Source organism: Lissotriton vulgaris, chromosome 8 (genome assembly GCF_964263255.1).
Source record: "Lissotriton vulgaris chromosome 8, aLisVul1.2, whole genome shotgun sequence".
Classification (NCBI taxonomy): domain Eukaryota; kingdom Metazoa; phylum Chordata; class Amphibia; order Caudata; family Salamandridae; genus Lissotriton; species Lissotriton vulgaris.
Genome location: NC_141696.1, coordinates 1,459,422,400 through 1,459,438,116, shown reverse-complemented (window position 1 = coordinate 1,459,438,116; position 15,717 = coordinate 1,459,422,400). Strand labels below are relative to the sequence as shown.

Here is a 15,717-nt window from a genome sequence, read left to right as displayed (position 1 = left end):
ATTATTGCTAGCCCCATACCCTTTCCACCAGAAAAAAAGCACTACGACATAGTACTTTTTTCCTAAGCATAGGCGTAGCCAATGGGTCTCATCTATGCAAGATCCATTGTACTGGCTTTGCAAATGCTTGTTATAGTTTAGCAGCAAACCTTTTTTGTAGGCTCTAGTGCTATTTTTTGCCTAATACTTTTTCAAATTCTATGAAGTGTGTAAAGTTTTATTTTTTATTTCTCAATTTTCTATGTTTGAGCTATCTGGCTTGTATATCATACGTTGGCACCCAAGTAGGATATCCTTTTCTATTGAGCACAGTAGCTGCATTGCAGAACAAGGGGGACGAGGGAGCACAGTAAAAGCTGAACATATGCAAAAAAAATTAAAAAGGTGTCTTTTTGCAGCCAACAATTTTTACTGTACTTTCTCCAGAGTCTACCAACAGTAAGGATGACTGTGTACTTTTTTGCACACTCATGGCTCACTAAGGTCCACCATGCAGTACTGTTTCTGTATTGCTGGTCTTTGGCTAGTTCTGATTTGTAATTTGTTGCCCTTTCTTTGTTGTGCTTCAGGGTTTGCTAGAGGTGTCTCGGTGATGGAATGCTTCGGGTGCTGCCTGGGGATGGGGTGTGTTTTTGTTCTGCAGGTATCAGTTGTTTGAGGTGGGACATAAGTTGAAGCAACATTTGACTTTGCGTAGATCAATAACAATGTTTGCGCCAGGAATTGGTGTTACCGAAGTGTCTGTGCTACAGTTAGTGAGTGCATGATGGGTTTCAGTTTTCAACAGGCATGTACATTTAGAAACTGAGTTCCCCTCATCAGAGTGCCCTTGCATCTACAGAATTATGGATTTTTTTAAAAAGTTTGTTGTCCAGCTGGAAATTAAATTGCATCTTATTTTTCCCAATGGAATAACAGTGACTATTAAAAATAGTTAACATAGCCTCACACACCCTTGCGTCCCCTCCCACAGTTTAAAGTGTAATTCACATGAGTAGCAGCCCCTGGTTACCTGTTTGAGTGGTGGTCTCCATTGATCTTCGAGCTCATTTCAAGGCACATTAGATGCCATATTTCTTACCATAAAGCAATGGGTCAACTTGGATCCCAAGACCATCTAAGTATGATATTTACAACTTTAAGATGAAGCGAAGTTTCAAGGAAGCAAGACCCCAACTATAAGAATCATCTGATTTCAGAGTACCATGATATTTGCCATTATAACGTTGGTATTTTGCTTGCACATCTGATAATGATTGTGTTGACTCTTTCCTCCTGTCCTTGTCCTCGGTACAGATATGGTCCAGGGCACAGTCCTCCTCAGAAACATAAGTACCGCTACCTCTGGACTTTACCAATGCCTGGCCTCCAACGTCATCGGGACAAGCACCTGCACCCTGAACCTGCAAGTCATTGCACGTAGGTACATTGATTAAAGTTGAGAGATAACATTCGCCCTCTCTCTTCACTGATATATAGAGCATTTAAATGACAAACATTATGGCATCTGCAAGAGTGGTGAATGAAAGATTGCCTCAAAAGCATGTAAATACAAATAGGAGGAAGTGGGGAACACCCTGAGGGAAATGATGAAGCTGTGGTGTTCTTCGGAAGATGAAAGAGCATGAGGGGTAAACTAAATTTGTAAATTAAATTAAATGCTATCATATGGTGCAATGCTTCATCACAGGTCCCCTCCTCAAGCCGTTTTGGAGCAATAGAGTTCTTTTAGTGTTATGCGGGCGGAGTCCTGTGATGAGTAACTATCCGAAGTGAAGGAATGGAGGTGATCTATCACTATCACATCTAATACAGAGATAAACTACAGTTAAAAATACCTCACCGTGAGATGAACAATTAATTTACTGTCCTTATGTGATATAACTTAAAAGAAAGGGAAGTAATATAACCTTTTTAAGTGGTCGACATGTTTCAGACCATACCTTGTTCTACTAAGAGGTTCTTATAGGTTTTGTCAGGACCTAAGTGTCATTCTGTGCATCAAAACCTCATTATGCTAATGTACATTTTGTAAAAAGGCCCTATACTTGACCCAGTGATGCTTTGGGTGCTTATGTCAGCAGGATCAATACAATCGGATCCTTGGTGTTCCAAGATCAGCCTGCACTCAGGGAACCGATCCAAAGGGCCACATCTCCTAGCGTTCACCTCTTCAACATCGGGAAACATCCTTTACGACGCAACTTTTACCACGCAGTACCTTTACAACGCAGGTTTTTTAACGCAAGTCATTACAACTACTTGCGCTGGGGGGCGCTCTAGGATAGGTAATAGTTTAATTTACTATCAAACACCTTCCCTACTATCTAGGGGGACTGGAGTTGGAATAGTAAATTAAACTATTCCTATCCAGCACCCCCCAACGCAAGTCGTTGTAACGACTTGCGTTGAAAAACCTGCGTTGTAAAGGCATGCGTGGTAAAAGCATGAGTTGTAACAACGTACATCCTTCAACATCGTTGGGCGGATCATGGCATATCAACATAAGGTCTTACCCACTTGGTGCCTTCAGTTGTTTTGCTTCAAAAGCATGTCCAGTTCGCAAAAGAAACTGATGGGGAAGGGTTGGATCTGCAGGCGATCAATGGAAGTGCGATGGAACTGTATCTTAGCCTGTAGGACCCTAATTCTCCTGAGGCGGAAGCCGGGAGCGACGCTAAGCACTAAAAATTGATTGATCTTTTTAAAACTGTTGAATCTGTGTTTTTAAAACCACTTTGCACCTCTCCCCCTGCACTCACCTGTGTCACTGGTAACAGCCGATTTGAACGCTGTGTGACACAGGACCCACGCGCACGCCGCCATTACCGGCCGCGAGGAGACCAGGACACGCCCCCTTTGGGTGGCCACGCCCACCTCCTACCAATACTCCTTCCGCCCATAAATTATGTGTCAGTTCAGGGAGCGCAGCGGACGGGCGCAGCGGGCGCGCCGTCAGCACGCCGAAGGCGCGCCAAAGGCAAGCCCGTCTGGGCCCGTCCGGGCCCAGACGGTCCCAGGCCCAGTGACTCTGCCAGGTGGCCCTCAGGATCGAGTGATGTATACGGGAGATGCACTGCGTGCCCTACAACCTAAGAAAATCCTTGCCTGCTACCACACGCATACTGAAGGTAACACCTTCTCTAATTGTATGCGCTGTAATCCAACCCCCCTGAACTCGACAAAACCCGCATTGAAGATGGGACTTCTTAACTGCCGCTCCCTCCCTAAACATGCGATCGAAACCAATCTACTAATTCAAGATCAGGATCTCGACCTACTGTTTTTAACGGAGACATGGCTATCAGATAGCACCGACTCGGACATCGTTACGGCCCTTCCCCCAGGGTATCTCTGTCAAGCCTTACACAGACCCAAAGGGAGAGGAGGGGGGGTAGCCATAATTTTCAGGGAACAATTCACTTGTAGAACCTCCAACGCCCATATCGAGGATTGCGAGAGCTGTCAATTCTCCATCCAAACCTCCCCAGCTCACTCCCTGGCAGGGCTACTGATCTACCGCCCCCCAGGTGCTCCTGGGAATTTTATTAATGCCGTCATCGAATCAGTGTCACAACTAGCTTCGTCCACCTCCAACTTCCTTATGCTAGGTGACATAAACTTCCACTTCATGGACCCTACGGATCGGTTAGCCTCTGACCTTCGGCAAGACCTTACATCACTAAATATCCGACTGGTGAACAACGAGCCCACCCATGAGAAGGGACACCTATTGGACCCCATCCTCACCAATATAGCAACCATCACCACCAAACCACCCGTGACCCTCCCATGGACGGACCATTTTCTGGTCCCTATCCCCTGGGAAATTCCCACTACGAACCCCCTAACCTCTAAAATTCAGGTAACCGACCGACGATGGCGCAAACTGGCACCTGAGGAATGGGCCGCCGCCCTTACAGACTCCATCCCCGAGCTCTCCTCCGACCCTGCCATGGCTGACAAGCAGTTTAATGAGTGGATTACCTCCTCCCTAGATACACTGCTCCCAAAAACTGCGACCCTTAAACATCCTAAAAGACTATCTTCTGCTCTATGGTACACCCCAGAGCTCAAAGCTCTGCGCCAGGAGTGTAAGAGAACGGAACGCTCCTGGAGAAGAGACAAATCGGAAATTAACAAAAACATCTACTCTACCTCTCTTCTATCCTATAAAACCGCTATCCGAAAAACCAAAAGCGCTTTCTTCCAGGAGAGAATAGAGAAAGCTGGATGCTCCAGTAAGGAATCATAAGCCATCCTTAAAGAGCTTCTAAAAACCCCAGAACAGGGACCGGAACACCCCTCCGATCCTAAAGCCGATCAGGAGAAATGCCAACAACTGGCTAATTTCTTTCATGACAAAATCCAAACAATTCTGGCTTCAATCCCCCCTCGAGTCCGTGCGAAGAAACCGTTCTCTCATACCCTACATCACCTACTTGTCTTTCTTCGTGGGGCCAAGTTACAACGGAAGAAGTAGGAAACACGCTTAAATCCATGAAGAGCGGATCCCCCAGGGACCCCGCCCCACTCCGGATCCTCAAGGAGGTAGCCCCCACGATCATTCCCCCCCTCACTCATCTGATCAACGCCTCACTCCAACAGGGAGCTGTACCCCCGAGTTGGAAGACGGCCGTCGTAAAAGCCCTATTAAAGAAACCATCCCTCGACCCTGAAAATCTGGCTAATTACAGGCCCATCTCCCTACTCCCAGGAGTCAGCAAAATTGCTGAAAAATTGGTCAATAGGAAACTCTCGCAGTTTCTGGAGGTCAACAACAAGCTAAAAAGTTCCCAGACGGGCTTTCGACCAGGGCAGGGCACTGACATCGCCCTCCTGGCAGCGGTAGAGGAGGCCAGAGCGCTATTGGATGGGGGAGGATCAGTGGCAGTGATCCTCCTCGACCTAAGTGCAGCGTTCGATACCGTTAACCACCAACTCCTCATCAAAAGACTCAAAAGAGTTGGTGTGGAAGGCTCAGCCCTATCCTGGCTTTCATCCTTTCTAGCCCAACGGACCTACCAGATCTGGGAGAAGAACGCCTGCTCCTCCGAAATGCCCCTCCAATGTGGTGTGCCTCAGGGCTCCTCCCTGAGCCCCACATTATTTAATATCTATATGTCCACATTGGAGGAGGTCATCACCCCATTCGGAGTGAGCGTCGTCAGCTATGCTGACGACACACAACTAGTGGTGTCTCTGTCCCACCCCAGACAACAAACAGCTGACCTATTCAACTGCCTTACGCAGGTCCACTGTTGGATGAACAGGTCAGCCCTAAAACTAAATGGGACGAAAACTGAAGTCCTTCTTCTTGGCCCGAAAGGAATCTCACTCTCCCCGAACATCTGGCCAGCCTGTCTGGGCCCCCCCCCTGACCCAAAAGCAGAGGTAAAAAGTCTGGGTGTGTGGATTGACACTGACCTCTCATTCACTGTACAGGCAAAGAAGGTAGCCGGGACCTGCTTTGGGCTCCTGAAATCTCTGAGGAAAGTCCTGCCCCTTTTACCCTTCAACTCCCAAAAATTGCTAATCCAAGGCCTAATAATATCGAGGCTTGATTACAGTAATGTGATCTATCTAGGCGCTCCTGAAGCGACCCTCAACAAACTTCAGAGAATCCAGAATACCGCTGCCCGGATTATCACAAATACCCCTGCCAGAACCTCCGCTAAACCTGCTCTCAAACTCCTCCATTGGCTCCCCATAAGGGAGCGAGTCAAATTCAAGGCCTTATGCCTAGTCCACAAATCACTGCAAAATCAAGGCCCCCCAGTCCTCAGTAAATTCATCACTCCCTATAAAGCTACAAGATCCCTCCGTTCAGACACAGAAAATTTCATTACCACCCCCAGATTCAAGAAAGCCCGATCAGGAGGAAGACGTTTCTCGGTCCAAGCTGCACGCCTCTGGAACTCGCTCCCCCGCGACTTGCGACTCTAATCACAATACCTGCGCTTCAGGAAGCAGCTAAAGACGCATCTTTTTCCCTAATGTTTTATGCCTTCCCCTTATTCTGAGTCTCTGTCCCCCCCCCCAACCCCCCCCCTTTTTTTGCCCCTGGCCCGCTGAACTGTAGAGTTAGGGTTCCTAGCGCTGGGATACCTCAGGGTGACTATGCGCTCTACAAAAATAAATAATAATAATAATAATAATAATAATAATAGGAAGGCTAAGGGAAGGAGTCCGCAGAAACTTAAATATATAAGGCTATGGAACACGAAGGCTAAAACATTCACTTAAAACCTGCTAAACCTGCCAGAAATCTTTTAAAAGAGAGCCTAATGCGAGTGTGAGAAGAGAAAATGGTGCAAGAAGTTCAAATAAAGGAAAATATGTGATTATTGGAAAGTAGCATACATGCAACTTTAGCCAGACACCTGTTTACGCAAGATCCTCAGCATAGCCCCCCAAAGTTCATATGTGGGGGATTGTAGCAAAGAATGCTATAGAGCACAGAATCCGGCCTGAATGGGAGCAATGTATACAGTGCTTACTTTGTAAATATATAAGTGCCAGTGCTTTTTTCAGGGGCCCACTGCAACTTACGCTACCCATTGCCCCTAACAACACTGGCAATGACAGTATCTACACATCTACTAACCATCACACTCCTACAAGTGTGACAATCCAGACTCTTCCAGGCCACCCAGTGCTAAATCAAGGGCCTTGGCAGCGGATATTAGTCATTTATAATATATAGTGAATTAAGAGACAGCTTAAGCTGTGCTCATCTCTAAATTAGGCTAACATCACCACCATGTGGCAGACTGTCATGGGTGATGGTGTTGACAATTAGTTGCTGGTGCTATGCACCGTAAACCACCGGCTAAAATTAAGCACTGAGTTTATATCACTTGTTTGTAAGCCTTACTTTCCTATTGTCACTTTTAAAGTCCTACTACCTTCTCTTTGCAGCTCAGCATCAGAGTGTTGGGCTGATCGCGGGAGCTGTGGTGACAGCGGCACTGGTCCTGATCGTCTGCATTATCCTGGTTGCTGTCTTTTTGTTTTATTGGCGGAACAAACACAAGGAGGAAGAGGAGGACATCCCAAATGAGATAAGGTGCAGTACTTGTGTGTCCTGATTATATCGTTACTCTTTGCTATTGATAGTACACACTGCTTGATCAGTGCAGTAAAGTGGGGGCCTACAAGAGCTGGTGCCATTCCACATGTTCAGAAAAAACCCAGATTATATAAATGATATTATGTCATGCACTTAGCCTTTGCAGGCCAACAATGGACACCCTTGGACCATACACAGGGCAGAATTATGCTGTGGCTACATCAGCTGTGAAACTGAGAATATAGCACAGTGTGAGAGTAGGATGGGGTTAGAGATTTATGTTGTCGCTATAGCATATGTCTGAGGCTTCTGATAGGTAGTGCAGTGTATTTAGCTACTGGCTACTTGTCACTATTATGCTGACGTGAAACACATCAAGTTCACCTCACAGCAGAAGGTATGTCTAAATGTAACCCTGATGAACATACAGCAAAGATTAGATGATATTCGGTGTCTATTGACCTGTCAAGGAGTGGATGGCGATCTATTGACTACTGTACGTAGATTGTACCTGGGCCCCAAAGTCTGTCTTGTTCACAAGTATCCTCATGGTGTAGGATTAAGTGATGACCATGGTCAAACTAAGTTACTGTGCATAATATTGTTCCTTGTTGAGGGGGGACTCTCACCTGCCACTGATCTGTCCAGCCCTTCAAGCTGAACAGTTCAACATAATTCAAACACTGATGTGCTTGCTGATTGTATAGAATGACTTATTGATCGCTTAGAATCTAGTACAACACTTATTTACTGATAGGCCTCACCTTTCCATCCTCTGCTCAGACATAGGATGAGACTCTCCTTTACACTGCAAGCTTTCCACAACCTCAAGTCCTTCCTATTGGGGAAAATACTATGTGGTCCTCATTGCACTTGGGTAGAGCATGAGGTAATCAATAGCTACACACAATTATTAGGTTAAGCCAATAAACAGTAGGGGACTCAGGGGTTGGCAGGCTTCTCTGTACATTATCTCTGGTTGAGTGAGGCTAATGGATCCCTCTGCCAAGGAGTAATAGGGACTTAAGTGACTTTGCCAGGTTGTTCCAGAGCTGCACATCCTGTGTCTTTCCTTTCTGCTTTTATATCTCAGTGGCATCATTTACAAAACTATCACAGCACCCTGCTTATTTTGCAGACAATCTCTGGTTGATCTAGGCACACCCGTATTGTAGTAAAAAGCTCAGGTGACACTGAGTATATGGTATGTAGATTTATTGAGAACAGCATGCCTGAGCGTGATTTCCTCCAGCCAGCCAGGAACAGGTCTCTAGAAAAGAACCCCCGCTTCAGGCATAAACAAAGGACCCCATGAAGGGATTCCATAACACAGTTTAAAGGTATAACATATCTCCCTCCTTCCCATATAACACATTATTAAATTAAAATTCAACATATGCAGAGAGAGTTAGTGAAGCAACCCGTAAGTATTTAAGACTAAGACTTGGTACACAGCTCATACTAAGTGCTTTACTACGAGTCTGGCGGTTCATAAGACTGCAGTACTCGCAGTGGCGGTCCAACCTCCGCTACACATTTACACCTTGTACTCACCTGGAATTGCACTCCTGTACCTGCACAGTGTGGCATACACAACATGGTGCATGCCACACTGTGCAGGAATATGCTAAAGGCGATCTCACTGTGGCAGTCTGCATGTTAGTCTCTCCTATGACCCTAACAGATAACTGCAGTGAAACTATCACAGCACCACCTGTTTGCCATGGATTACATTAAAAATCTGTCATGTGCACCACAGCTTTGGTTGTCCTCCTGCGGACGGCGCTGTGGCGGCACCCCAAGAGGACCGCCAAACTCATAATGAGGACCTTAGTCTTGAACTTTCCACAACACCATCACCAGGCCCTTCAATGGACACGCATTCTCACTTTCTTCTCCTGAGCACTTCATTAAATTCCTCATCACTCATCAACATAAATCCACTACACTAATTGAAACCATCTTCTCTCTCTCACACACCAAACCATGTTTAACCCTCACTCAATCTCCAACTTCAGTGGTACCATGAGACATCTTCTGTAAATCTTGACCATTATCTTTCCTTTAACAATATTGCAGTCATGCAGGTACTAACCTCATACCTATTTTTCTTCCTTTCATGTCCACAAAATGTGAAATGTTCTTAACACTGTTCTTAACACTATTCACAAAGCTCGCCACATCATACCTATTCTGTAAAACCATCTGAATCACTCCCCTTGACAATACAATTCGCTCTTTCAGCATTGCCATTTGCTTGAGGATTACCAAAAATATACGATGGTGCTTGATCCCACAACCATCAAGAAGAAATCACAATTTAAGGAGTCAACTGCATTCCGATATCTGTAATAAGTAACTGTGGAAAACCCTCTTCACTGATGTTTTAACAGTTGCTTTTCTCATGAACTTGACAACTAACCACTTAGAATTAATGTCCTCCAAAACCATGGCAAATCTCAACTTATTCCTCACACCCTCTCGTGAATGAATAAAACATACGCTGCACCACACTTGCCCAGGATCATGAATATGTCCCATATCAGCTTGTGCACCTACTTTAAGTCTTTTCTCACTAGCATTACACTCACTACAAATTTCAATCCGTCTCTCTGTCTGATCATCCATACCTGGCTTCAGAAATTGTCATTTATCCTACTCTTGGTCAAAATTTGCAGAGTATGCCCATTATGAGCTAAATGTATGATGCTGCTACTCAAATTCTAAGGAGGAACAAATCTATCATCTCTAACAATCACATCCTGATCCTATAAGTGTAATTCCTCTCGCACCTTAATAAAAGGTCTTACTGGTGAGGCCACCACACTTTCTTTCTCTCCCCTTTCATATGAGCAATTTCTTTCAGCACTGTATCACCTTTCATACTAGAATCCCATTCTTTCTGAGTGAACACACCACTACCACTATGTTCAATGTCATTCATCCAAGTTACCACTCCTTCCCATTGCTCTGCCATTACAGTGCTTCAATTGGTGTGTGATGGACAATATTTGTCCACCACACACCAATACACAGATAAATGAGAAAGGCAATGCTCAAGTGCATTCCGCCAATAGGAATTTACTTCACATTGTAGCAATATTCCTGCAGATGAGATGCAAGTCTCACCAGCCCCGCCAATCATTTTCCATCACCATCAGGCACAGAATATCAGCATCACAAATCTCCCCCTTTATCTGATCAAACACTTTTGCTGTTCCTCTGCCCACTTAAGTGCACACCTCTTTCTCAATATAACTCTCAAATGTTCAGTTTTAGTGGCAAAAGTTTCAACAAACTTGGTGCAATATTTAGTGAGTCCCATAAAACAGCTAAATTGATCTTTATCCTGTGGCGAGGGAGGTAACTTAATGGGCTTGAGCAGATCTTCTTTTGGTCTCATCCTCTCACCATAAATACTATGGACCAAGTAGTCAACTTCTCTGATGTACATTTGTCCATTCATAAGGTGAAACCTACTTCTGAAATTCAATATTAAGTATGTTTGAAAGCATGACTGTGTTGCTTAAGTGCTTTTCCATAAATAAGAATGTCATCTGAAAAAATATAATATTAGTAAATCCTTTGAAAACTGCCGACATCATTTCCCGAAAGGCACTCACTGCAGATGACAGCCCAAACAGCATTCTTGTAAATGGCAAGTCCCTTTCAAGTGATGGATGCCGTAAGATCTTTAGAGTCATCATGTAATCGTATTTGATGATAAGCATTCTTTAAGTCAAGTTTTGAAACAACAAAACTAACTAATTGATGCTAGACAGAGGAAAATTGTCAGTAACCTCCTAAGATCCACACAGATTCTTAAATGATCATCAGACTTTTCATTAATAACCACAGGTGCCCTCAAACTAAACACCTCCACAGGCTCAATTATTCCATGTCTCATCATTTCTTCCAAAATCTTCTTAACCTCAATTCTAACCACTATAGGAACTCTTCTCAATCTGTGCATCATAGTTATGGTCCTAGGTTTAAATACTATCTTGTGCACATACCCTTATAATTAGCCTAATTATTTCTTGATAACTATTACTTACTTGGCACTAAATGCCATCACTGGGTTTGGACCGTGTGGGTTTATGACAATTTGTATATCATATTGCTACATCCAGCTAAGTACAGGTGGTCCCTTTTTTGCCACATAAACTTTGTCATCAATCTCCCTTGACTCAAATTTAAAGTAGAGAGAATACTAAAATATTTATCTGCTCTCCCTGATACCCTCCAGGACAAATATCTTTCAGGAGCTTCTTAACATCAAACCACACTTTTACAAACATACTTTTAGGTACAATTCTGTGTATTTACCCGGAATCAACCATAAGTTCAACTTCTCTCCCTTTTACTTTGAAAATTGCCTTTGACCTCCTCTTTGTCCCTTTCATAACATCATATTGACCCAAGCTCATCACTTAATCAACCAGTTTGCCATCACATAATTACTCAGTGACCCCTACCTTCGATTTTCGACTCTCTCTACAAATTTGTGCATAGCGACCCTTAAGACCCTTACGACCATACTTGCTACACTCCTTGTTGATAACAAAACAAGATTTAGAATTCCCCTTAGAAATTGCTACCACATCTAGAACAGGATATAAATGTCAGTTTGGTATTACAACTACTTTTTCTGTATTCCGTTGGATCCCTTAAGTACCAAACTAACTGTGTCTTTCTTTTTGTCAACTTTATCCAGAGCTGTAATATCCTCAATAAAACCTGTCTCTTTTCCATTTCTCACATTTAGAAATCAGACTCCTCAACCACTTTCACAATGTCAATAACATCTTGTAGTGTTGGGTTATTTGCCGCCCACAACCTTTCTTGAATTTTCTTGCCCTTACATTGAAAAATTGATGTTCTCTACTCATTTGACCACATTTTCATTCAGTTGAGATCTTACACAACCTTACAACAAATTCATCAATTCACTCCTCTATTCTTTGATGTTGAGTGTCAAACTGGTACCTCATCATTGCAATGGTCACTTACTTTGTGAATCTATTCTCCAATCTTAGTTTAGACTTGTTATATACACATCAGTCATCACGGTAAAGTGCCAGGAGAAGACATTGAATGATATGTTGCCCTTGCTTGTCACGTGTGTGTCGTAGAGAGATACAGTGGCTACGTTGATACGGAAGATGAGCCCAAATGTGGCTGCAATGGCACAAAATCTGACTGCACACCCCTCATAGTCTCTTGGCTCACCAGTCGTCAATAAAATAAATCCAACAGAATATTGGCACGCTAAAAGATCCAGACCGCCTCTGACACATTCATGGGTTAACTTAGCAATACGTACAGTATGCAACTTAATAGTACAAATTTGAGCAACACTTAATACCAATATGACATTTTGTCCCATTTTGTCCCAGAGTCACTCATCTGGTATAGAGAACATACAACACATTTACGGGACAGCAGGAGACATCCATGAAAATGGTGTAGTCCAGTGGCTTCTTAGGTCATCTCAGTCATCATGGTTGGCAGGGCATTGCCAAAAATGTGTAAACGAAGATAACACCAATTATATGTTCAGTAGTAGATTTATTAAGAACAACCTGCCCAGGTGTGACTCACCAGAAAAGAACTCACATTTCAGGCATAAATAAAATACTTGTGAAGGGAAGTAATATTCAGCAATGTAATGTTGCACCTGGCAAAACCCAAGAAAATTTGTGTTAAGAAAAAAAATACTTGTGAGGGGATTCCATAACATTCCTTAACGGCATAACACACAGCCAGGGCACCATCAGACTGCAGACTAAGAAGTGTAAAAAGTAAAAACAAGACAACCAGGCTTTTCCATCAATGCACCCAGGATCTAGAACAACATCCCTGTATCCATCAGGACTGCCCCAAAGCAGTTCAAATTTAGGAAAGAGTTGAAGATTCACCTTTTTAAAGAACACTACATCATGGTGCAGGAACTGCTAACAACCCAGCTCCCTTTCCTATCATGTTTACTCTATGCGTGCCGTTGACCATGTACAGCTCTCTGCTGCATCTTGACTAGGTTGGAGCTTTAGAAATACCACATACATACATACATACATACAACTCTTGTCGCTAAAATAGGCTGGACTAACTAGATTGGAGGTTACAAGATATTTGGAAGTAGGCACCCATTTTTTTTAAGACGTTGTCTTGACCTGCTTCTAGTATAACAGTTAATAACCCAAATCCATGAAACTGAGTTTCAGGGTAAAGTTTAGAGCCCCTACTCTTTTTATGTATAATTTATTTATGTATTTGTTTGGGAGTTTTATTGAGTGCTGCATGTCTCCTTTTGATTACTTCAGGGTCCTGAAATACTTGAGTAAAAATTTCAACTTCGGTCATTTGTTATTAAAGTCCAGCTGGTGAGGCCAAACCTTGTCCGATGTTCTTCAGTCGAGACTCTTCTGCTGCACGAAGCTCAGTTGAAGGCCAATTAAAAAAGTTCTGTTTTCAGCTCTGTTTTCAAATGTGTGTCGATAGTCCGGCTCCCAGGCGTAGACCAGGCCTTTGCTGGGGCCTTCAACTTCCCAAGGATCTGCTTCCCTGTTTAAGCCATTCAAAGGATCATTGGTGAGGAGCCGAGCAGGCATTGGTGGAGGTTGCAGCTTGGTGAAGGGAGGAGTACTGATGCCTGCAAGTGTTTAGGACCAGTCCCCCTTGTGGACAATCCAGGGGGACCTGGGGTTTGATGCTAGATCCCACTAGGAGACACTAAACCGCTCTCCAAGCTGGTTTGCTGTGGTCATATTTCTGTGGGATCGGGCACATTCTGGTTGTCTGGTTTTGCACCCTTGAAAGCTTGTCTTTGGGAGAAATGAGATGCTGACATTGCAGCAATAAAGGCATGCTTTTCTGTAAAGAGTGAACCACCCCCGAAGGCTGCCAGAACACTATACAAAGGGCCATATTATCAAGAACGGCGCAAACGTTAGCGCCCCTTTAGCAGCAGGAAACTGCCTCTAAAGCGGCGACAAGGGGCTTGAAAATATGCCCTAGAAAATTCCAATGGAAGCCCAGGTTTGATGTCCTTGACACCAGAACCTGGGCTTCTATTGGAATTCTCTAAGGCATATTATCAAACACCTTATAGCTGCTTCAGCTGCAGTTTCCTGCCGCTAAAGCGGCGATAATGTTTGCGCTGTTCTTGATAATATGGCCCAAAGTCTGTTAAAAATGTCTGATTCACAACGGAAAGTGCATTCTATCTATTGTAATAACCCTCAACCTAAATAAAATGACACACAGATTAATATGTGATGAAAGAAAACTTCGGTAAAGCATTTAGATGAATTTCTGCTGAAAGAACCCAAAATGTAGGGTTTTTTTGGGGTGGGGGGTGAACTTAATCAGACACATGCTGCACTTAAGCCCATTTGGCATCATGAAAACTATAGATTTCAATCTCATCGGTTATAACCAGCCTGTCATGCTTCTGAGGTTGGTAAAAAGAATAGTTGGCACCGTTAAGTAAGGTGAGGGTGACATGTTACTTGTCCATAGTGCTACAAGGAGGCCATCTTGCCAGTGGTCTCTCCCAAGAGTCATGGCGCTTCATTCAATGACATATCCTACGAGGCTTCATACTTCATACTTTCATTCTGGAGAAGGAAATATTTCTTAGGGGCAAAATTAAATGATATTGACAAGTGAGGACCTGGGTTACAATCTCAATTGTGGGAATTGCACCAAAAAGATTCTTGGCAAACCCTTCATCTCCCTGTGCCAGAAGCTGTATGTGCAGCATGATGTGTAGCTGTAAGGGACGTTGGGGCAGATTTACAACCCCCTTGCGCCACATTTGCATCATTTTTAACATGGGAAAAGTGACGCAAAGGTGTATAATACTGTCCCGGTTCTATTTTCCAGAAACTAGTTTCTGTCATCTGGTCTCCACTCAACCCTGCACACTTTTCTGTGTTATGTAAAACACAGTATTTTTTAGATGTTCCAGCTGTGATGAAGATGCTTTCTATAAAAGGCTTTACTGAATCTTGGTGCTAGGTCGCTGCTATCTCAAATACCTCATAAACAAGCATTGGCAAAACCAACAGGCCACGCAGGTGATACAGGGACATATGCCTCTTGGCTTTCCAAATGCTTTTTTTTTTTTTTTTTTACAATTTGCTGCTGTGTAGCTTCATATAACACAAAGAATTGGAGAAGCCTCCAGTTTAACACGCACACACCACAGCCTTAGAAAGGTTTTTCTTAAGTTTTTTTAAAAACACCTATTCCAAGATGGCCACTTGAGTGCGCACATGCACAAGTTGGGTTCTTGGACTGCTTTGAAACCCCATTTCAGGGTGGCTCGCTTCTGCTGTGTTAGCAGCAGGTGGCAGACGGATGCTGAGGGGCAGTTGACTTACAGATACAGAGAACAGTATGCGGGAATGCAGTGGGGAGCAAGGAGAACAAGGAGAGGGAGAGAACACGTCTCTCGTGCACCAGCAACTTAAGGACACAACTCATTCAAACAAAACTGTGAGGTCCAAAAGCTCGTTGGGTGGTACAAACATAAGAATAGAGATGAAGTGCATCGCATCAGGAGAAGGGAAGTGCAGCAGACAAGAATCCCATCAAAATATGAGCACCTAAAGCCTACTCTAAACAGGGCCACTGGA

General features: G+C 43.8%; 1 protein-coding gene across 1 annotated transcript in view; it reads left to right on the top strand.

The window, feature by feature from the left end:
- IGSF11 (immunoglobulin superfamily member 11) overlaps nucleotides 1-15,717 on the top strand; it is a 536,993-nt gene that overhangs the window by 508,879 nt on the left and 12,397 nt on the right. The window contains exons 5-6 of the mRNA XM_086933530.1: nucleotides 1,297-1,419; nucleotides 6,922-7,069. Of these exons, the coding sequence (XP_086789656.1) occupies nucleotides 1,297-1,419; nucleotides 6,922-7,069 (271 nt within the window). The remainder of the gene's footprint in view (nucleotides 1-1,296; nucleotides 1,420-6,921; nucleotides 7,070-15,717) is intronic.